This window comes from Coptis chinensis, chromosome 3 (genome assembly GCF_015680905.1).
Source record: "Coptis chinensis isolate HL-2020 chromosome 3, ASM1568090v1, whole genome shotgun sequence".
Lineage (NCBI taxonomy): Eukaryota > Viridiplantae > Streptophyta > Magnoliopsida > Ranunculales > Ranunculaceae > Coptis > Coptis chinensis.
Genome location: NC_141458.1, coordinates 2,717,315 through 2,740,702, shown reverse-complemented (window position 1 = coordinate 2,740,702; position 23,388 = coordinate 2,717,315). Strand labels below are relative to the sequence as shown.

General features: G+C 39.8%; 1 protein-coding gene and 2 long non-coding RNA genes across 7 annotated transcripts; 2 read left to right on the top strand and 1 right to left on the bottom strand.

Moving 5' to 3' along the window:
* The first annotated feature begins 7,610 nt into the window (after positions 1-7,610).
* Positions 7,611-9,583, top strand: LOC147507245 (uncharacterized). 3 transcript variants are annotated; one of them, XR_015216173.1, is made up of 4 exons: positions 7,611-7,784; positions 7,993-8,122; positions 8,348-8,502; positions 8,646-9,577. It is a non-coding gene; the product is annotated as an uncharacterized LOC147507245 (long non-coding RNA). The 3 variants fall into 3 exon arrangements; XR_015216174.1 differs by lacking the exon at positions 7,611-7,784 and having other exon boundaries at positions 7,896-8,122; positions 8,646-8,702; positions 8,793-9,583; XR_015216172.1 differs by lacking the exon at positions 7,611-7,784 and having other exon boundaries at positions 7,896-8,122; positions 8,646-9,581.
* A 6,208-nt stretch (positions 9,584-15,791) lies between these two features.
* LOC147507244 (uncharacterized) lies at positions 15,792-19,389 on the bottom strand. 3 transcript variants are annotated; one of them, XR_015216170.1, is made up of 4 exons: positions 19,284-19,389; positions 18,058-19,141; positions 17,868-17,952; positions 15,792-17,614 (listed from the first exon to the last, which is right to left on the bottom strand). It is a non-coding gene; the product is annotated as an uncharacterized LOC147507244 (long non-coding RNA). The 3 variants fall into 3 exon arrangements; XR_015216171.1 differs by having other exon boundaries at positions 17,868-18,099; positions 19,008-19,141; XR_015216169.1 differs by having other exon boundaries at positions 17,868-19,141.
* A 2,295-nt stretch (positions 19,390-21,684) lies between these two features.
* Positions 21,685-22,104, top strand: LOC147507243 (uncharacterized). The gene has a single exon (XM_086600685.1). It carries the CDS (start codon positions 21,685-21,687, stop codon positions 22,102-22,104), a length of 420 nt encoding a protein of 139 aa, XP_086456811.1.
* The last annotated feature ends 1,284 nt before the right edge of the window (positions 22,105-23,388 follow it).

Genomic DNA, 23,388 nt, shown 5'->3' with positions numbered 1-23,388 from the left:
CGTAAATAGTATTTCATAAAGAATAAAAGAAGCGTACCGAAATAGATGTACTTAGCTAGATAAGTGTGAAGTGATGAGTCTTCATGTCCTAGTCAAAACTACTGGTGAAACACAAATTGTGAATTTCGGTACCAAAAAAGGCAAGGAGATAAAGACAGGTAGGAGAATAAAGCATGAGTTTCGGAACCAAGGAGGCAAAGAGATAAAGACAAAGGTAGGAAGTGATAAATACATGCATGCAACAAATAAATTATTGCATGTGATGGGATCAAATACCATTGAAAAACTGGGACTCTAAATTTAAATCCGGATTGGATAAGAGATAGAGCTAGTTTGCAATATAAGTTGGACTTGAATAGTACTTGCACAAGGACGTGATTCAAGTAGGACTACTTGAAGAGAGAGAAATTGGAAGTAGATAAAAGGCACCTACAAACACGACTCTCTCCTAATATGATATACCGAAATAAACCAAATGAGTCTCCCATTTACTGTGGTTAAAACCGAAAAACACTGCTCCGAAAAAAGCTAAAACCGAAAAACAGAAGTTATACCAAAACCAAAAGCCAAACATGCGGAGGATTTGGTTTCTCATTTTGAATTTCTATAATCTCAACGTGTCTGGGCAGAATATGTATGAAGTGGGAGGAGGCACAATCCCAGAACAGACGCTTAACTATTGAGGATCTTGAGGATTCTTGGGATAACCGACGTCATCCAAGCACTCGGGGGAGTTGAGGGAATTCTCGAGCATACCTTGTTTAAAGGAACATACTTTCCAACTTGTTTGTGGATGTGAAGAAAATTTTCATTGTTTGTTTGTTCTCGAAGGAAATCTGCTTGAACAGAAACGGAAAAACCTTTCAACACGGATGAGCAAGATAATGGATATGACAACAGAGACGATGTCAGATGCCATTGATGATGTTGCGTGCGTTTATTTGGAAGAGATGAGAAAGATGGGCTGGATTCCTTCTGATAATTTATATATTACTGTAATTGGAGCTTGTCTGAAGAAAGGAAATGTGATGAGAGCAGTAAAGTTGAAAGATGAAATGGTTAAAAGTGGCATGCATATGAATGTGGTTGTTGGAACAAGACTGATGAAGGGGTATTGTGTTCAAGGAAATCTGCAGAGTACTTTGGATATCTTCTCTGAGATGACTAAGAGTGGAATTTCTCCAAATAGAGTTACATACGCTGTTCTCTGTTCTGATCGAAGGTTGCTATAGAAACAAAAATGTGGAGAAGGCTTATGAGCTTTACAACGAAATGAGAGGCAAAGGTATATTGCCCAGTGCATATATTTTTAATTCCTTGATACGTGTTTGTTTGGACGCTCCTTCCATTGAGAAGGTAGATGAGATCTTTGATGAGGCAATCAAATTGTTGGGTTTCGATCAAAATTGAATTTGAGTTGCCGAAAACAACGAAGAAGATGGATATATTGATGAAAAGTCTGCGAAAAAAGTTACGAACGAAAAAATCTCAATGCCTTGTAAAAAATAAAAATAAATAAAGAAGGAGAAAGTTTTTGCTCAGAAAGTTGACATAACGCGAATTTTCGCCTCACGGAGAAACGTCGGTAATACGAGCAAAATATATTCACAAAGAGTCGACGGAGAAAGCTTTTGCGCAGATGACAATTAATGCCGTAGAAGAATTAAAGAAGCTGACAAAAGTTTGTTGAGATTAAACGAAATAAAGAAGCGGGAGAAAAGTTTTGCTCGGAAAATTTTTGCTCAGAAAGATTGGCTCAAAGAAGCTGTCGGAATGATTCACTCAGAAAGATTGTCTCGTTGCCTTAGAAAAAATAATGAAGTTGACAGACAGTTTAACTCGAAAAGTTGCGCGCAGAAAGATCGGCTTTATGTCATAGAAAAAAAATACGAAACTGTCAAAAAAAAAAAAAAAAAACGCTCGGAAAATTTCTTGTAAAAAGATCGGCACAATGCTTTAGAAAAAATAATGAAGCTATCAAAAAATAATTCGCTCGGAAAATTTCTCGTAGAAAGATCGGCACAATGCCTTAGAAAAAATAATGAAACTGACGAAAATTTTCGCTACGAAAATGTCTCGTAGAAAAAATAATGAAGCTGACAAATATTTATCGTAGAAAGATCGACACAATGCCTGAGAAAAAATAGTGAAGCTGTCGGAAAATTTTTGCTCGGAAATTTTTTCGTAGAAAGTTCGGCACAATGCCTTAGAAAAAATAATAAAGCTGACGAAAATTTTCACTCAGAAAAGTTTTCGTAGAAAGATCGGCACAATGCCTTAGAAAAAATAATGAAGCTGACGGAAAGTTTAACTCGGAAAGTTTTTTGTTCAGACTGTTTGACTTAATGCCTTATAAAAAATAATGAAGCTGGAGAAAGTTTTCGCGAAGAAAGGTGACGTAATGCAAATTCTCGCCGCACGGAGAAACTACGGTATTACGAGCAAATTATATTCAAAAAGAGTCGACAGATAAAAGTTTAGCACAGAAAGACATCAATTAATGTCGTAGAAGAATTAAAGAAGTTGACAGAAGTTTCATTGAGAAAGAGCGGCACAATGCCTTAGAAAAAAGAATGACTGCGGAAAATAGTTCACCGAAAGCGCTAAGCGAAGCGAATGCAGATTTCGAAGAAGAAAATGAAGATTTAATCGAACAACCGTAAGACAATTGACAGAGACAATTTATTAGGTAATTGTGTGAATGTAATACCATAGAGCTAAAACTTATTTTGATGAAAAATAAAAATAAAGATGGGTTTGTTATTGAATATTGTTGCTGTGTCAGATAACATACCTGCGGAAAACTGACAATGTTGTAGATTTATGCAGTTGAAATGAAATAGAACAAGACGCCCCCACGTAGAGAAAAATGCCCCCAATGCATACTTAACTTTGCAAAATTAGGCTAAGCGAGCATAAAAGCGTTCAAACTTAAGCTGACAAAACTAAACATGGTAACCTCATTAGATTTTGTCGGAACGATAGTAACTAACTAAGCGAGTGTAAAAGCGTTCAAACTTAGACTGGCGAAGTTAAAATAGTAACTTTGTCAGATTTTGTCGTAGCGATAGTAATGACTAAGCGAGCGTAAAAAGCGTTCAAACGTAGACTGACAAAGCTAAATGTGGTAACTTCGTCAGATTTTGTCGTAATGATAGTAATGAACTAAGCGAGCGTAAAAGCATTCAAACTTAAACTGACGAAGCTAAATGTGGTAACTTCGTCAGATTTTATCGTAAGAGAATAACGAACTAAGCGAGCGTAAAAACGTTCAAACTTAGACTGATGAAAAGATGACTGCAAAAGTGATGTGTCTTGACCTTTCGCTTCTAACGGCGGCGGAGAGGTAAGCCAATGAATTGGCATGACGTAAGTCATTTCGGGGTCTTTGAGTGATAGAGATGCTATCAAATTGTCGAGCAAGACTATGCATCAAACTAAGATAAGCCTCCATACGCTCATCTCTTGTTTCAAAAGACCCACCAAACTGATTGGCAACAAGGCGAGAATCCATGTATAACTGGAACTTTTGCGCCCCCAGTGTCAAAGCTGTTCTCAAGGCACAAATGGCAGCCTCATACTCGGCTTCTTTATTTGAAGCGGCGAAGCCAAGTAGCACAGATTTTCCAATCTTTTCTCCGTCGGGTTTAACAAAAACGCATCCAATTCCAGACCCAGATTTACTATGGGAGGCATCTGAGTAAACAATCCATAGGTCAATGGGATTAGGAATTGCGTTTTCATGTTTGGTCTTCAAATTCGTCCCCATTAGTGGCGCGAATCGTCTTTCATAAATTCTTCCTAGCGCAAGAAATCGTCAATAGGAGAATTATCAATCGGAAAATCAACTATCAAAGAAGCCAGAGCATGTCCTTTTTCAATAGTACGACATCATCAATGAAAAGAACAGCACTAACAGCTTGAGATGTAGCTGCCAGGTATATGCCACTAGGTTGACCCGTTGAAGGACTTGTCAATATAGGAGGACTGACCAAGTATTTCTTCAGTTGTTGCAATGCCATCTCACAATCAATGTTTCAAGTTGTCGCCCTCTTTAAAGTCTGGAAGAAGGGATGACAACGATCAGAATATTTAGAAATAAATCTATGAAGAACGGCAAGCCGACCAGTAAGTCGTTGAATTTTCTTCTTATTTTTTGGTGATGGCATATCAATAACAACGCGTATCTGATAAGGATTAGCCTCAATACCTCTACGAGTCATGAGGTATCCCAGAAATTTTCGAGAAGAGAGGCCAAAAGAACATTTGGCGGGATTGAGTCTCATGTTATATTTGTTAAGCCTATCGAAAACAAGTTGAAGATCGGAAAGATGATCACCAGTATGCTTCGATTTAACGACTATATCATCGATATAAGCCTCCATTATTTTTCCCAAACAGATTGGAAAAATTGTATTGACAAGCTTTTGGTAGGTTGCACCGCATTTTTCAAACCAAAAGGCATAACGATTAGTAGCGAAAAATGCCTTTGGTCGGTGATGAAAGCGCAGTGAACTCTTTGTCATCCACATTCAAAGATATCCGTAGTACCTCAAGAAACATCCATGAAAGATAGGCGTTGGAAGCCCGAAGTGGCGTTCACCAGTTCGGAAATTTGTGGCAACGGATACGGATGAATCGGACAAGCTTCGTTAAGGTTCGTTAAGGTTCAGATGAACTTTATGATGAGTGGGAAGTTACATCAAGGGGACTTCGTGTTAAGTGGGGTGAAATCCATTTTATCCAGAAGATTTAAACATACAGACGCCCCCGATCGAGCCTATGTGGAAGATGACACCTGCCATTACCTCTTACAAGAGTTAGAGATTTTAGGCGGTACACATGTTCAGGTCCAACTGGAGATTGTCTTTTTCTTTGCGTGTAACCAGCCTATCTAGGTTGGTAGTTTGTCTGGGATTGTGGTCTTCCCTCTAGTCAGTTTATTCGCGGACACCTTCTTTTCCCTCACCGGCCTGACACATGCGGGATGGCGCTTTTTCTCAAATCTGTGAGGTCGGCCTTCCCTGTCAGGTCGGTCTAGTCTAGGATGAAGGTTTCCCTTATACTTTCTTCCGTGACACCTTCTTTCCCTGTCTGGTCGGACCTGTCTAGGATGGCGATTTTCCTCAAATCTGCGAGGTTGGCCTTCCCTGTCAGGTCGGTCCAGTCTAGGATGAAGGTTTTCCTTATACTTTCTTCCATGACACCTTCTTTCCCTATCTGGTTGGACCTGCCTAGGATGGCGATTTTCCTCAAATCTGCGGGTTGGCCTTCCATGTCGTCGGTCCGATCCCAGGATGAAGGTTTTCCTTATACTTTTCTTCCGTGGACCTTCTTTCGAGGGCGTTTGTACCGCCGTTCGCGGTGTAGCGGCGGCGGCGCGTGTTTGTTGCCTTCGAAACCTAACCTAACAAAAGTATGTAACTTGTCGTCACATTGTTGCTTGATGTTCAAAAGTGAGTCGACATCCTTTGGCGTCTTGCAATTATGGCAGAAACGATTAACAAACTGATTTTCTAGTTTATTGTATTGGTGAATTGATCTTGAAGGCAACTCACTAAACCAGCGTAATGCTTCTCCCTTTAGAGTTGATGGAAAGAGCTTACACATGAGCGGATCATCTCCACCCCATAACACCAACTTATTTTTGAACGATAGAACATGCAAACCAGGATCTCCTTCCGACTCTCTATCGTTAAGTTCTTTTGTAATCAACTCTTTCAACTGTTGTTCTGTTAGAGTTAAAGTATTGGCTCGAACAACCGGGGGCCCCGGCCGTGCCCCATGTGGAGAAGGATACCTTCCATTATCTCTTATTGGAGTTAGAGATCTTTGGTGGTACGCGATCATCCGACCGGTGATTGTCTTTGTCTATCCCCTCAGAACTCACCTGTCTAGGCGGTAGTCACCCTTGGCCGGGTGGTCGGTATAATTATACCACGTCTCCCTGTTTTGTTGCTCTTGTCTGGGATGCCCGCCTTTCCAGTCATGTCGGACATATCTCGGATGTCGGTCTTCCCTAAAATTGCTTCTCAGAGGTAAATCTTCCATTTGAGATTGGACATGTCTAGGGTAGTAGTTATCCCTGCCAATCTGATTCTCCCCATAAGTACTGGTAATAGGGTCATTACTCTTAGAGCATGCACTGGTTGATTGTGTTTGAGAAATAACACGCTGCTGAGGACGATGAAGTGGATCTTCAAGACGGTCCTATACACTGGAATGGCCTGCGTCCCTGCGTGGTCGCCTTGATGTTATTGAATTTGCAGCATCGTCCACCGGCCTTTGCCTCTTTGCCAGCTTCCTTCTCAAGTTCCTATTAAAATTTTTGACTCGTCGTAACTCACGCCAACCGTGATAGGGTGAATTGGTCGCTACTATCACCTTTTCCGTTAGTTGGTGTGAGAGTAATGTCCACGCCCATATCCATGTCAACCGGAAGGATCGACATGGAAAGACGGCGGACCGCATGGAGGATTACCGACTTGTCGGTTTTCTTGTTGCAAAGATCGTTAGGGTTGGTGCCGTGCGTCGTATTGCCTTTTCGCGGTTATGGCGGTGGCGATTCAAGTACCGCTGATTGGATGTTGAGAATTGATCCTACCACTAGGAGCAACTTGATTGTTCAACGGTTCTTGCATTGGCGATTTGAATTTCGGAGGGTTCGCGAGTCCCATTAGCGGAGGAATATGTCGACAATTTGGTCTGCTTCTGTGCTTACCGTCTAGATTGTTTCACGTGATAATGAATTCTAAATTCCCCACAGACGGCGCCAATTATGTTTCGGCAGTAAACTACTTCAACACAACGAGAGCAATGGTAAAGAACACACTAAGAAACAGAGGAATTTGATGTTGAGGGAGATGAAACTGAACCAAATAATGGCTGCCTACGTACCCAAGATCTATTCTCTAGGGATCAAGTTTCAACGTAGTTCCTTATGAAAAATAGTTTGGTATTTATATAGGTAGAGTAGATAATCCTTGTAGCTCAAGTAATCTTGTAGCTTGAGTAATTGTGATAGAATATAACTGTCAACTGATAATTATCTCTTTGATAAGAAACGAATCTGGACATAAATTAATATACATTAGTGGCAAGTTATGTGGCTAAGGTTCAGCCTTAGACACATGAGTTAATGGGCATGTACATTGATCCATGGTATTGCAAATTGGGCTTTAGCCCTATTGATTAAATGAATAAAATAGAGACCCCTACTAATGGACGTTTGCCACGTAGGTGGGGGTCGAAATAGTCAGTATAAGAAAAAACAACCTCACTTGGTCCTGTTCAATGCACACAAAATGTACTAGTGTAATCCTATAGTCAAGGTAGACTAATACCAGATTATACTACAACCGTACCAATGGTTTGTCCAAATCCATATAGGTTGTGAACGATTACTTATACTTTATAAGGTACTGATGATATGATCTTCTGTGTGTTCACACCATATCATCTACAACATAAAGTATTAGACATGCATATAACTAATAACATATATAATATGCATAACATTTTCCCATATGATTCTCATTCAAATTATAAAGAATTAGAGTTAATACAAAAGTAATGCTTTTAGTATATAGCCCTATCATATATGTGGGGTCGAGATGAAGGAGATGGTAGATTGGGTCTTGGTCCTAATCGTGGCCCCAACGAGGGTGGTGGATATAGTACTCCCACCAAAGTGGAAATTTTGCCTGTGCCTGTGGCTGCAGTGTCTTGTGGGGGTTTTTTCACGATGGCTTTGACTAATGAGGGACAACTTTGGAATTGGGGAGGCAAGGATTTCCTTTTTTGTTTTACTTGCTTTCTGTTGTAGATTCATTTGGATTGTGATTCCCTGCCATTTGTATTATTCCTCATTTTAAGTAAGACGAAATGCATACATGAGCCTATACTAATATTTGAAAAACAAGGATTTTTGTTTACTTCCGTCATTAATGTTTATGTGGGAATCATGCTGATAATATCTTGTAATTCATGCAGCAAACTCCAACTATGAGCTAGGACGAGGTGATAAAGTTGGGGGTTGGAAACCGCAACCAGTTCCTACCCCTTCAAGATATTCGTATCTCTCAGATAGTAAGTGGTGGTTATCACTCTTTAGCATTAACGGGTAAGTAGTAATAGATAAGCTGTTGGATGCACTAGTTTTTATATTTCATCGTAACATTGATAGATATTTTATGTGGATTATTCAAGCTTGGGAATTGATTATTATTTAAGTCCGAAAAGGATAGTTTAGTGTCTGTTTTTGAATATAGAGCTGGTATTTTTGTTTTTAAGTTAGGCCAGTTCACTTTTGGAGATTAGTACCTAATAATTCATGCTAAAATTTCAGATGAAGGGAAAGTACTTTCATGGGGACATGGTGGACATGGTCAGTTGGGTCATTCTCCCTTAAGATTGTGAAGGTTCCTACAATGGTTGAAGCATTAGCTGAGGAACATGTTGTTTATGTCGCATGTGAAGGTTCCTCTTCAGCTGCTATCACTAGTAAGAACTGCATAAATAGATTCTCATACATAACTTAAGTAGTTCATATCTTTCGAATTCTCGATCTATTTTTTGATGAATCCCATATACTAATTTTATTTTTTGCTACCCATGTTTTTGTGGTCTATGAATATTCTCTGCAGCTAAAGCAAGTACAATTGGATGTTGACATGCTTGATAATCGAAAGTGTGCACTGGAGGTGAGCAGTGTGTGTGTGTTTAAATGTATTAGGCATGGAAGAAATTTAATTCTCTCCATTACTTACACTCACAGTGTATTACTATATTAGGTGCTGATGCTTACAAACCCCCTTGTGCCCACTTATGCGAAAAAGCTTGATATTTTGATGCAGTCTCACTCTTCAACAGTAAAGGAGAGAAGCTTCGATCTATAAAGCTTCTTCTGCAATTCAAGTTTGTTACAAGGCAGTATGTATAGAGTTAATTCTTCAATGTTAGATTCTGCAGTGAGCCTGCATTAAGCTTGGCTGAGAGAAGTTCAAAAGAAGGCTATGAAGACAAACTATGGTGGGCTGGTTGTATAGGACGTACACATGACCTAGGAGGTTAGTGGTGACAAAGGGACCGGATGCGGTATAGCGTGGGAAGACAGGTTGCACAGGATCAGATCCGCGGTATCCCAACCGCTCTGAAACTGCTGCGAAACGTGGAGAGTGGGAGAGCGGCACCAAGAACCGCTGCGGTACGTGGAAGGAGAAGAGATATAAGAAAGGGAGTGAGAACGCCAGAAGAAAAAAAAGAAAAGAAAAGAAGGAGAGAGGAGTAAGATTAGAGGTTGTAATCACAGTCTATACATTTTGGCGCCGTCTGTGGGGAATAGCGAGATAAAATGGCCACCATAATAAAAAAAAGGGGTAGGAAGACCTAGAAAAGAAGTTGTTCGAGAGGTAGTAGAGGAAGAAGTGAGTGAAGAAAGAGAGGCGAGTAGAGAGGAAGACATATCTGATGTGGCGGCAGACGCCACCAGACTTATGCAAGAAGAAATAGTCAGATTAAGAAACGAGAACGATGAGTTGAGAAAGGAAAGAGACACCACACAAGAAGACATGGAACATGGGGATCGCCGGGGCAGTGAGATGGAAGGGGAGAATGAGGTATACCAGTCTAGGGGAGTAGATACGGTAGAGGGCATCACTTATTTGGAAGTGGTACGCAGCCATGATCGAGAAAGATAGAGAAGCTAACCGTGCGGTAGAAAAAATGAACCAAAGTGCCGCTCAAAAGGAGGTTGCTAACCTCAACAAGAATCCACTGGCGGATTCGATCTGGAATTCAGAGGTACCTAAGAGATTCAGTCAACCAAGATTCGAAAGGTATGATGGGAAAGGCAACCCAACTGATCATTTGCATCATTTTAGACAACAGATGCCATTGTGGCAGGAAAATAAGTATGACGGACTGCGCTGCATGAAGTGGCTGGTGGAAAGAATGATTGAGAAGGGGATGCTTAGAGAGTACGTCGCGGAGGTTCATCATGCGGAGAGAGGACAGACTCCCGCTAGGATCTTGGGAACAATAAATGTCATTTACAGTGGAGAGACACTCGGGAGGAATGCCCACCGTGACAAGATGAGAAGGACAGCGAGCTTACAACAGGTTAATGAGGTGACAAGCATGACGCGGTTAGTTTTAGGAACCGCGATTGCCGAAGGAAACATAACTTTCACTCCGAAAGACTTGGAATCAGTGATTTCGCCGCATGAAGATGCGTTGGTGATTACCATAGCAATGGGTAATTATCTAGTGAAGCGAGTGTTGATAGACTGTGGAAGTTCAGTAGACATGTTGTTCATAGGGGCCATGGAAGAGATGAATATAGATAGGGATCACCGAGGGTTTCTCGGACTAATTTATGCGGCTTCAATGGAAGCATGACAAAGCCTATGGGGAAATAACGTTGCCCGAAGAATGTCGAGGTCCGGCGGCGGTATTCACCGGTTTATGGTGGTAGATCACGGGGTCCCAAAGATAATGTCATTCTAGGGAGAAGATGGATTCATGAAATGAAGGCTATTCCGTCGACCTATTATCGTGATCCGCTTCCCGCCGGGGGGTAAATGAAATAAAGAGGGGATCAGTCGCTCGCTCGAATATACACCAAGTGACGGTAAAAGTATGGTCCGTGGAATAGGGGTGAAAAGCCGACGAATGACAAGGGAGAAGCGTAGCAATTACAGAAGCGAGACTCAATTTGAAGGATGCGAAGTCTCATCGAGGCCAAAACCCCGGATGAAATTGAGATCGTGAACACAAAGGTGGGAGAGGAAGAAAAATTTACCGGTTAGGTCGGACTTGCCAAAAGAGTGGAAATTCAAACCGACACAATTATTAGCGAGAGAATGTTGACATATTTGCTTGGCGATTGAAGATATCACAGAATAGATCCGAGTTAAGCTTGCCATCACTTACACACATGAAGGAGGGTGCGAAACCTATAAGACGAAGATGATGAAGCGTAAGACCCAATACTGGCGGAAGGGATTCGCTGAAAAAAGTTATACACGGCTTAGGGATGCGGGTATAATCGGGGGCGTAGGATGTACGGAGTGGTCATCCAACGTGGTCGCGGTTCCAAAAAACGACAAAGGTTCGAATGTGTGTGGACTTCTGAGGCGTAAATAAAGAGTGTCCTAAAAAGATCAAGTATCCTATGCCGCGGGTGGATGAGTTAGTAGATAGAACAAATTTGGTTTCAAGGTATTCTCTTTCATGGATGCTTCCATGGGATATAACCAGTCGCGATGTTTGGCCCGATCAAGAAAAGACTACATTAGGTGGTGGAAGGAGGTACGTATTGTTATACAAGAATGCCTTTTGGTTTGAAGAATCGCGGGGGCTACATTTCATTGGGTTGGGGAAAAATGTTCGAGGACAAGATTAGAAAGGGTATGGAAATATATATTGATGATATGGTGGAGAAAAGCATGTCGGAAGAGGAACATTTGAAGGGTCTCCAGAAACCTTTCACATATCTTGGAAGCATAGTCTGAAGTCGAACCCGGAGAAATGCACATTAAGGGTATCTTCGGGAAGTTCTTGGGTTATATAGTCACGTATTGTGGAATAGAGGCCAATCCCGCGGTCGATCCCTAGTGGAGATGCCGTCCCCTCGAGAATGTAAAAAGAAGTGCAACGGTTGGCGGGGAAGAGAGTCGCGGCATTGAACATTTATATCTAAATCCTCGGACAAATCACGACCGTTGTATCGCGCTTCTTTGAGAAAAATGCCGATTTTCGATGGACCACTGAGTGTGAGGAAGCCTTCCAGGAGTTGAAGATTTATTTAGGGAAAGCCCCTTTGCTATCACGGCCAGAGGAAGGAGAGATATTGTATCTCTATTTGGGGGTTTCAGAGTACGCGATAAGTTCAGTTCTTGTGCGTATTGTAGAGAAGATAGAGAAACCGGTTTATTTTCAGAGTAAAACCATGCTAGCCGCTGAGACGCGATACAGTAGAATTGAGAAGTATGCTTTAGCGTTGATGTTCTCTGCATTAAAGTTGAAACCCTATTTCGATGCACACTCGATTGGTAGTGATAACAAATTTGCCTCTCAAAGCGTTGAAGCGTTGAAGTCGTGGAGAATCTTTGAAATGGGCGGTGATGCTTTAGTTGTTCTGAAATCAAATATCGTTAGAACAAATGAAAAAGCGCAAGCCATGGCGGAGTTCCTAGTAGAATTTCCAGTAGGATCCCACTTGGGGAGAGGAAATGGTTATGGATCGGAGGAAGAATCTGTCGCGATCCTTGGACCACTGGGATACGCCAAGAATGGTTGGAGAGTATTCGACGGATCGCCTACTGACACCGAAATGGGATTGGCGTGGTTTTAGTGACTCGACAACACAAGGCTGGAGTTATCAATGAAACTAGGATTTCGCGGCTTCTAATAATGAGTCGAATATGAAGCGATGATAGCGAGGTTTGAATATGGCACGGATCCGGAGTAAAAGCGAAGTTATCGGTGTTCTCGGACTCTAACTTGGTTATTTGTCGATGAATGGGGGTTTGTGGCGCGTTGTCCAAGGATGGCACGATATTTAGAGGTTCTACGACAAAAAGCGGTAAGTTCAAAAAAGGATTCAATTTGCTCATTTGGGCCGCGGCGAAATCGGACATATCTTGACGCGTTAGCATTTGTTGCCGCGGTGCTTCCGAAAACGGAGGTCGCTTCTATTGAAGTAAGAGTTTTGAAACGTGCCTAGTACATCGAAACGAGTGTGTGTCTCACCATTGAAAAGGAGATAGGATGGATGGCGCCCATTAAAACTTTTCTTATGGGGCGAGATAGAAAAATGCCAAAGAGAGACGCCCGGATGGAGCAGGTTAGCCAAAGATATGTTTTGTTAGATGGGGATTTGTACAAAAAGAGTTTCAAACCACCACCACCGAGATGCATAGGGCCACGGCAAGTGCAAGAAGTGTTGGTCGAAGTACATGAAGGTGATTGTGGAAGTCACTCGGGTCCGAACCACGACCCATAGATTGATATCGCAGGGGGATATTTTTGGCCTCATATGAAGAAGGATGCAACAGAGAGTATGCAACAACTTGTGAGAAATGCCAAAGGTTTGCACAACTAATCCATTCCCCGCGAGCCACTTCATAATGTGTTTAGTCCGTGGCCGTTAAGCCATGTGGGCACTTTCGATATAGTGGGGCCTTTGCCCACGGCCCGCCGGCAAGAGAAGATTTATGTTGGCCGCCAATCGATTATTTCACCAAGTGGGTAGAGGGTGGCACTTCTGACAAGTCAAAGAAGAAAATGTGAAGAAGTTCCTCCGGGAGAACATAATATGCAGATTCGGTTTACCCCATACAATCATTCACTACTACGAGAATGACACTTATACCAATTGTTTTTAAGTGTGGTATAAATATATTTACCAATCGTTATACAACCGCGACAATAGGTGGTGTGGTATATAATAATAGCAAAACTGTGGTATATATGTTTAACGGATACCACGGTTTTTCAAAGAACCGTGGTTTGTATGCCCATTATATACCACGGTTTGTCAACGAACCGCATATATAAACTATTGAAACCGTGGTTTATATTAGTGTATGTGTTATAATACCGTGGTATATAGTTATACTAAACACTACTTGTTTTATGCCAAACTGTGGTATATATATATATATATATATATATATATATATTAATAATAATGCTAGTAACGATCTTCCACTTAAAACCGTACTGCATAACAAAATTTACACAAACTGCCTACATACAACATTTCCATCTTCCCAACAAATTCCAAAATGTATAATAAACTATCAAACATTGCAAAAAGATAATAATAATAATAAAAAAAAACTTCCATTAATTTTTTGAGTGCACTAAGAAAAACAAACATCAAATTCTTTTTCATAAATTAAAAAGGTAAGACTCATAAATTAAACCGAGGGGGTCCGAACATAGTTAAAACTCATCCTCATTAAACCCCGACCAAACACCCCATTTTCCCCGATGAACTGAATAATATCGAAGTCGAACACCATCAAGTTCATCTTGCGTGTATGTCTCCTTCAGTTTCTAGTTAAGTTACATGGTCGACATATCCCTTTATCTTGAATCACCCGCAAGAGAGAAACCGATAAGAACTTCCACATTCTTGACTGATGAATATCAACTATCAACCTTAATAGAACATAAAATAAAGAACATGTACTTGCACAACATAGACCAAAAAGCTAGTTTAGGAATATAAGTGATTGAATGCCGCCTTTTTTTAAAATCTTCAGCAGATTACCAACAACATTTAAGATTATTGGCTTGAGACCTAATGTGATGTATACATGTTTAAAGATAGCACATGTCAAATGGTAGTGTAAAGTGCTACAAGCTTACAATGAGGTAGAGCAATCGAACTTGAGTAATTCTCAATGAATGACAGCAAAACTTAACTACAACTACACCACCTATTGGAAAAAATTAAAAAAAAAAATAATAAAAAAAAAAATAACTACACCAACCATGAGTCAATACTTGACGAAGTGAAAGAAAAAAAATATGAAAACACTTACTTTGGCCATGACTTAATGCCGAAATTCAGCAAACCTACAATACTATTGGCCGGTTTCATTCAGATAGATCCCTTACCACCACAAAGATATTAGGAGCATGCATGCATGCACCGTTTAGGTAGGAGGAAAACTCCTATATCTAATGAGTCCAATTAGTGGATCACTTTTATGGTAATCTTAAAGGCTATGTAACCATCCCATCAAATAATAATTTCTATATTTCTGATTTTCTGTGATCATCGTAATTTTAATCAAACTTATTTTAGCTTTGACCAAATATACCAAGGTGGGAACGGTTGAATTCTATGACCTTATTCCCTTCCAATTTCTAACATGTGCAAACCGGCTACTAAAAGTGGAATATATGTTCAAAAGTATAACCGGGCCTTCTTTGTTTTAATCAAATGACTAGAAACAATGTTTTCGGATATATAGATTACAACATTTAAGTGTCGAGGTGACCAACATAAACCCTACAAGGTAAGTACCAACTCTACCCACTTCGCAGCCATTGAAAGCATTGAATTCACCGCGGGTAAAAATGAATATACCTTGATCGCATGCGTTCGAAAGCAAAGATTTTTTCGAAGCCGGTCTCAACGTTATGAAACCTCACATCCCTTATGTCCTCGATCGAGAGATCTTACCTTTAAGAAAAATCGAACATTAAAGAGAAAATCGGAAAAATCCAAATGCATAAAGAAAACGGACATAAAACAAATATGTGACTCACCATATATATATACATCCGGGATGGCATCAAAAGCATAATCAGTTGTTGTCCAAAAAAAAGGATAAATGCATCGAGAAGCAATATCGCAAACATATGAGGTTCAAATTTGAACTACATCTTCGATCAAATAGAAGCTTTCATATTTGAATGTAATAAAACGGTAGTGGCTGAAATTCTCTAGGGGAGTCACGCTCAACTTCCAAGACTCGTGTCAACTTTTCTTAATATAGAAATGGAAGTGTATATTCAATTTGAGATATACTATATATACATATGGTCAAGATATTTATCCGGTATAGAACTCTTATGCATTATCTAGAACCATCCAAACTTTGTAAGTGATAGGAGTGGAGCTTGTTTATACTATATACCGACATCAACAAGAATGATGTGTAAACACGCATGTGTTACTTTCTATGAAAACTACACTATTTTTAATCAACAAATCATGATCATCGCATGCATCAACAAATCCCTAGCGATTGGATGAACACAATCAAATCACATATTTTTGGCACTTAAAAAAAAACCCCACGAACTCCAATGCAACCATATGTTAATCAGACCAAAGATCTGATTTTTGGCACATTTGGGAATGGTCGAGTCTTAAAAATGCATACCTATTTAAATAGTAACCACTAAGAAAACCACAGTTGCTTTTAAAACCCAATAAAACTTGTTTCTTATAAGTAAAACAACTTATTTTAAGCAATCAAAATTGAGGTTGGAGTTAAACCATACCCATCCAGATACAAGTGCCAGAATACAAACACAGAAATATTTACAGAGAGCATTCGCTAATCACAAATACTTCTACTAAAAACATATCAGAGACCTACATTTCAACAGGAAAAAAATCATTAAGGAGAATAAACAATAAAGATAACAACATAATTGCCAAATTCCACCGTTTTCATACCTTTTTTCGTCCAACCATGAGATCGAAACAAGATCTGCGACGAGTGAAAAATAGAAGAGAACAAAGTTCAAACTTTCATCAAACAATTTAAAATTTTAGCGAACATTAAGAGCGAATCAACAAACAACGAACCTATGTTCATAAATCTTTTACCAAAATTACTTTTCCAAATCAGAAAGGTAGAGCGTCACATTGAGAAACCTACACTACTGCAAAAAAGTGCATAGATAGCATAGGAAAAACGCTATGAATTTTATTTCGTAGCATTTACAAAACGCTATCTATGGCCATGCTATACTTTTTAAGATAGCGTTTGTGTCCAAAACACTATCAAATTAATAGCATTTTGTCTAAAAACGCTATCAAAATAATAACATTTTTTATAGCATTTGTTAAAAATGCAATATATTCCATAGCGCTTCTACCTCAAAACGATAGCATTTCTTTCATTTTATTAAATTTCTATAGCGTTAGGAAAATGCTATTGTTTTTGTTAATATAAAATTATAAAATTCATATGCATATTTAAATTATTAAATTAATGACTAAAAAAGAAATTGGATCCAAATGGATTCGAACCATCAACCTCTCAATTATTTGAGCACTCTTCATTTCGAGCTTATGGATCCGTTGTACTTCAACCCCCTAATTTACCATTTTACATAGTTCACCTATAATGATAGGAAAGTACTTAATTACTATATCTCCACACTATACTACACATAATATATAGATAGAAGCACGATTAATCCATAAAAACTACTTATACATCATGCAAGATCTATACTATTCAAAGATTTCATGCTTATTCTAATTCAATGGAATGTTATAATTTTAAAAAACATAATAGAGACCTCAATAGGGATTTAAAATAATAGAAGAGATCATATATATAGGGACACCAAACGCGGAAAACGTACCATACTACCAGCTCATCCCACTACTACACAAAAGGCTAGCGCCAATGCATTTCTATAAGACATTGGGAAGCAAATAATTCTTTTCATGAAGTTAGAAAATCAATTAATGTTAACAAGACTAAAAACTCGAGTTAAGTTATAAACGAACTATCGTCCAGGTAAGTTCATTTTCATTGTCCAAGGTACAAGTAGAGTTCAATCCGACAAATTAACAAGAGTACAAAAATATTTAAGCAAACCAATAAAAAAAAAGTTTGTTCATATGCATAAATTGCAATAGATTCAAAATATCTAACACATGGTAATGGCATATTGAAATATTTGTATGGTCTAACATGATACACAACACAAAACTCCTTACTCATATTGGTACAAGGTCTGCCACTTGAAATAGACCCCCCTTCCAAACCTCACAAACAGCAAAAACACCTGAAATAGAACCCCCCCGCATGCTCGCGCACACAAGCACCTGAAACAGACTCACCATCTAACTCACAGTTATGGACTTATGGTGTAGTGACATTAACAAATAACTAGAGGAAACACAAGCTAAACAACACAACAAGCACGAGCATCATATACATAGACTAAAGTAGATATGGTCACAAAACAGGCCTAACATATAGAAAAAAGAATCTATGAATACAAAAACAGACCTAGCAAGCTAGCAATTCCCATTTTAGTTAAATAACAACCAAGGAATATAATTGTTGAGTTCATTTTAAAAAAAAGGAAGTTACCTAGCTAATGTCAGCCCATGATACCTTGTAAAGAATATGCAAACACATACTGGGCCAATTGAACTAAACTTCCAAGTGATGAATCCTGACATGAACAAGGAGAGAAAAGGAGAAATTGACAATAAGTTTATGAAATTTGGTAACAATCCATTCCAAATCCTGCAAGTGTAAGAAAGGGGGAGTGTGGTACCTGTCAAATTCCACAAGTATAAAAAGAATGTCCAATGCAAACCTTTAAGAACCAAATAATCCACAAAAGCAACCGAAATAATGTGGGTGAGACAATATACATATAGATGAAATAGACAGTCCTCCCATGTCCAAACCAATAAGGCGCTGAGCGAAAAAGTAGGGACTAAAGCAATTAAAACGACAAATTAATGATCACCATCACTAGAGTGACAAGACATTACGACAAACTGAAATACCTTGTGAAGCAACATTAACAAGCAGCAACACATTTCACCCATAACAGCTAAGGTACACATCATTTAAACAAAGGATATGGGAAATATCATAACTTTCTTGAGTAGATTTCCTCTTCTTGACGCGACGGCTTGAGTAGATTTCCATAACTTTATTTGAAACACACCCGACGCGACGACTTGGGTCAGATCTTGGGTACCGTTTGTGTATCCTCTTCTTGACCCAATTGCCCGACCCGTTTAGAGATCTTGGAAACTCATCCTTGGTTATGGAGCTGGCGTTTTTTTAAACAGACCCCAGATTGTGACTGATAAAAAAACAGAGGCCTGGGTTTGAACCCACGACTTGTGTATGATGGGTGGCTACCGAGTCCCGAAATAAAATAACAACTTGATTAAACAATGACCCCATATAGGTGCGTGCTAATGGGCCATTAGGAGTTTGGGACGTAAGTTTTGAATTGCAGTGCAACTTCAGCCGTTCAAAGTTAAAATGAAGCAAAATCCTTAGCGCTAAACTATAAACCTTCGCATCCCAAGCCCACACCAATCTTTAGTTATCAACTATTTAAAATTCTTTGTTTTGCTATTAGAACCAAGAGAGAAGTACAATGTGTTTGCAGTTGCACTCAAGTATGCCACACAAAACATTTATAAGAATTACATCATATTATGGTTATACTTGAATCTGTGTTGGACATTTGAGAAAAAATACCTTGAAGGGGGAAGTACTTGGGACACTGAATATGATGTTTCACGCTCAGTTGCAAGACGTTGAGCCTTCTGAAACTCTTTTAAAGCTGCCTGGAAATCTTTTGCAAGCTTAGCATCGTCAATCTTTTTGCTTGCCTGCAATTAGATAGGGAAAAAAAAATCAGAACTAAGAACCACTCAGTTACGAAGAAAGCAAACTTTTGAAAACCATGGAAACCTAATCGATAGTTAACATCAAAAGAATCAATCACGTCAGAGGTAATTGATCTGTACTTACACTAACTTTGGTATATTGATCTATTTCACTAGCTTGTTTAAGTTTGGTTGTAGTATCTTTCACCAACCGTCCAATATGTAACCTTGTCTTCTGTCTGCATTATTAACTGCAATAAGAAAACAACACAAATTATTCAAAGTACTTTAGGAAAGAAATAAAATTTCGTTCAGGCAACGCCATTGCTTAGCCATTTCTTAGCTTGCAAAACTAGGTCAGGGACTTTAAAGCCGGGGTGCTGGAACCAGCCCATGGTCCGGAGGCTAGGTACCCAAGTCTGGTCAAATCAGCAATCCCCTATCTAGAGAGTCCCAAGAAACTCAAATGTCAGATGCATGTCAATCTCACGAGTGTTGGTGTACTCCAAACCAGCTGAGCTGCGCCTTGGGTACACAAGGCGCTCTACTAAGGCATGTTCTAATATATACTGAAAATGAAATATAAAATGAAATAAATAATTAATTGTATTTAGAAGGAAAAGTACTCACAGTTTCATTTCTTTTGGGGAACATGGTGAGCACTGTGAATTTTGGTCCATCAAGGGTAATGAATCATCTGCCTTAGATCCAATTAGGTCCATACCAAAGTATAATTTCTACATTACTTGGTTGCTCTTCATGCCCTGCATATTCCATATAAAAATCATTTGCTCTCTTAATCTTAACTGGTATATTATGAATATCCGGTATAGCCAATTTTTCCTCAGGTTCCATGATCTTGTGCTTTGTTGGTGAGCCTACGGTAGAGACATTTATGTCTTCAGGAGTCTCCATCTCTCTTCAGGAGTAATGCTTGAACAGAGATGATTTGGAATTACAGAGAAGAAATGATGGCTGCAATAAGAAAACAACACCAACATACCAATTGATGCAAAAAAATTCACGAAAATTTTGAAACGTAAAACTTGGAAAGAAATAAAAATGATGATGAAGACTCACAACTTGTCGCGAAGCTCGGGGATGTCTTTAGGAGTACCAAGAGTATTAACGAGGCGTTGGAAAGTGGAAACAAGTATATTCACTTGTCTTGTAGTAGCAAACTCGATTCGGTGGTGTTCCAACTTCAAATCCCATGAACAATCGGAGTTCCTTTCTGATTTTGTTTCTAGGGATTTCTATTTCTTTTTTCACCAAGTTAATGGTTATATATATCCTCTGCTGAATATGTCACGTGCGTGTGTGAAGTTTAAGTGCCAGGTTTACCCACGTGTTAAGTTGAGATAGCGTTTAGAAGAATTTTGGGACACCAAACGTGGAAAACGTACCAGGTTAGGATAGCGCTGGGTTTACTAAGTGGAATGCCTATTTTTAGTATAGCGTTTTTTTATATATGCCTATTTTTGTAGTAGTGCTAACTCGTTCTCAAACCGAAATCTGAAATCCAATTAAAGAAGATAATTGAAGAGGAAGGCACGAAAATAAAAACCTTAATTTTCCAAACCCTAAAAAGAGAAGAAGAAGAAGGAAAGTAAGAACTAACAAAATAAGAAAGAAAAAAACTTACCTTCGTTTTAGATGAAGAAGTACTGGTTTGAGCCAACCACTTCCCTCCTTTGAAAGTGAGAGAGAGGAGTGCGGGATTGGTTTTATACTGTTTCTTATTTTTCAGTTTTTTTTCTTTTTTATTTTATTTCTGACGGCATCCATGTGTTAGTCAACCGTGACAAATTAATTTCGATAATTATCTAAAATTTAAGTAACATATAAAGTACATGCTAACGCTTTATAAACGTTAATAATTGTGTCACAGTTAAAAAAACATTACAAGTGAAAAATGAGAGCGTTACAAAATTACCCTTTTGGTGTAGTGGGGAATCCAATTTGAATGAGTTTCGTACTGTGTATTTTTTTTTCACGTATTTGACTATTTGGCATAAAGTCATAAACCACGGTAGAAAGTGGAAAATTTATATACCACTGTTTATGTTTAAGGTAGTGGGGATGTGAAGTACTCTCATGCTGAAAAAAAAACTAACCATGGAATATGGCCCAACTTATCCCACGGTTTTCATGTAACTGTGGCATATACTAGTAAACCAATGACCAAAGAAATTTCCGCCGTGGTATATAAGTATTTCCCACGGTTTTTGGAAGAACCGTGGTATAAACGTTCTTATTGACCGTGGTATATGTGTCATTCTGTAGTAGTGATTGCAGATAATGGAACACAATTTACTGGGGGAAAGGTACGTCAATTTCTTCAAGCCTACAAAGTGAAACAGAAGTTCTCGACGCCATATAATCCGGAGGGGAATGGCCAAGCCGAGGCATCAAACAAAATCATCATGGACAATTTAAAGAGAAAATTGGAAGACCGAAAAGGAGCGTGGGCTGATGAATTGAATCATGTTTTATGGGCTTATCGTACTACACCGCGGACTTCGACGAATGAATCACCATTCGCAATGGCATATGGAGTAGAGGCTGTCATACCGGTGGAAATGATAGAGAAAACGACAAGAACCAGGGCCGTGGAAAGGGGTCTTAATGAAAATATATTAGCCATTGAGTTGGATATAATGGAGGAAAAAAGAGATACGGCTCGCATACGACTGGAGGAGTATCATAGAAGGTTACAGCGACAGTATGATAAACGAGTAAAGCCGCGAGGATTCATGGTTGGGGACTTGGTGCTGCGAAGGGTTACTCCAGCCACTAAAAAGGGGAATGACGGCAAACTGGGACCCAACTGGGAAGGACCGTATGTCGTGACAGCAAAGGGAAATTCGGGTACTTACAAAATAGAGACCCCGGGAGGGGTAACTGTGGAGAAACAATGGAATATAAGAATGCTGAAAAAATTCCATGAGAGGAGCAGTGTGTAGCTAGCTTTCAATGAAACAAGCATCTTTTGTGTAATATATATATGTTATGTGCGGAATTCTAAGTTAATGAAACAAAGATTGCATTCCTGGCTCAATAGCATGCATAGAAATTAATCAGATACAGCATAAGGGATGAGCCCTTCGCGGACAACATGTCCGAATCAAACTAGGCGCAAAATGAGCTGCCCCTATCAGGCTTCACAGCCGTTCAAAGACAATGGGGGCGAGCCCTCCGCGGACTATACGTCCCGAATCCAATCAGGCAAAATGAGCCGCCTTTATCGAGCTTCACTGGCCGTTCAAAGACAATGGGGGCGAGCCTTCGGGTATGCGTCCGAATCAAAATAGGGGCAAAATGAGTCACCCCTCGGGCTTCATAGCCATTCAAAGACAGCCGGGGGGCGAGGCCCTTCAGCGGACTACACGTCGAATCCAACCCCGGGGCAAAATGAGCTGCCTATAAAGGCTTCACCGGCCGTTGGAAGAGAGCGGGGGGCGAGCCTTTCGCGGATTTGTAAGTCCGAATCAAACCGGGGCAACCCCGACTAGTTTCCACAATTTGTCCAAAGCGAAGCGCTGGGGACGAGCCCTTCGCGGACTGTAAGTCCGAATCAAACTGGGGGCAACCCGGAATAGCTTCACAGCTATACAAAGCGAGCGCGGGGGGAAAGATCCCTTCGCGGACTCTTTGTCTGAATCGAACTAGGGGCAACCCTAACTTGTGTAAAAACTATACAAATAGTAAAGGCAGGAGGAAGAGAGCCCTTCACCAACAGTGCGCCCAAATAACAAGGGACAATCATAGCTAATGTCCAGCTAACGGAGTTTGGAGATGCAAATGAAAAGGGATTAAGTCAAAGTAACATATTGATCAATGGCTCCATGCATAACGAAGTTAAAATACGTTGTAATCGAAACACAACGAATAGTGAATTACATTGCAAAAGGAGCACAAAAGTACTAGCTACAAAAGCCATTGTTTCACAAACACAAAGATAATTGTTTAACTGTTACAAAACCAAGGCCATCTGCAAAGAAAGTAAGCCGACATGTGTTACTACTGAGGCCCAGTAGTCGGTTCTTCAGGAGAAGTATTTTCATCTTCACTGACTGGGATGCTGGCATCTTCATTCGCCAGACTTGGAGAAGGGACCGCTACTGGATGGGAGTCGACACCAGTGGTCGGCGTCTCAACGGCTTCGAGGCGCGACATTTGGTTCTACAAGGGACGATGTCCCTACAACAAGAGGAGGCGGTGGAAGCGGTCGGTACGGCGCTTAAAAA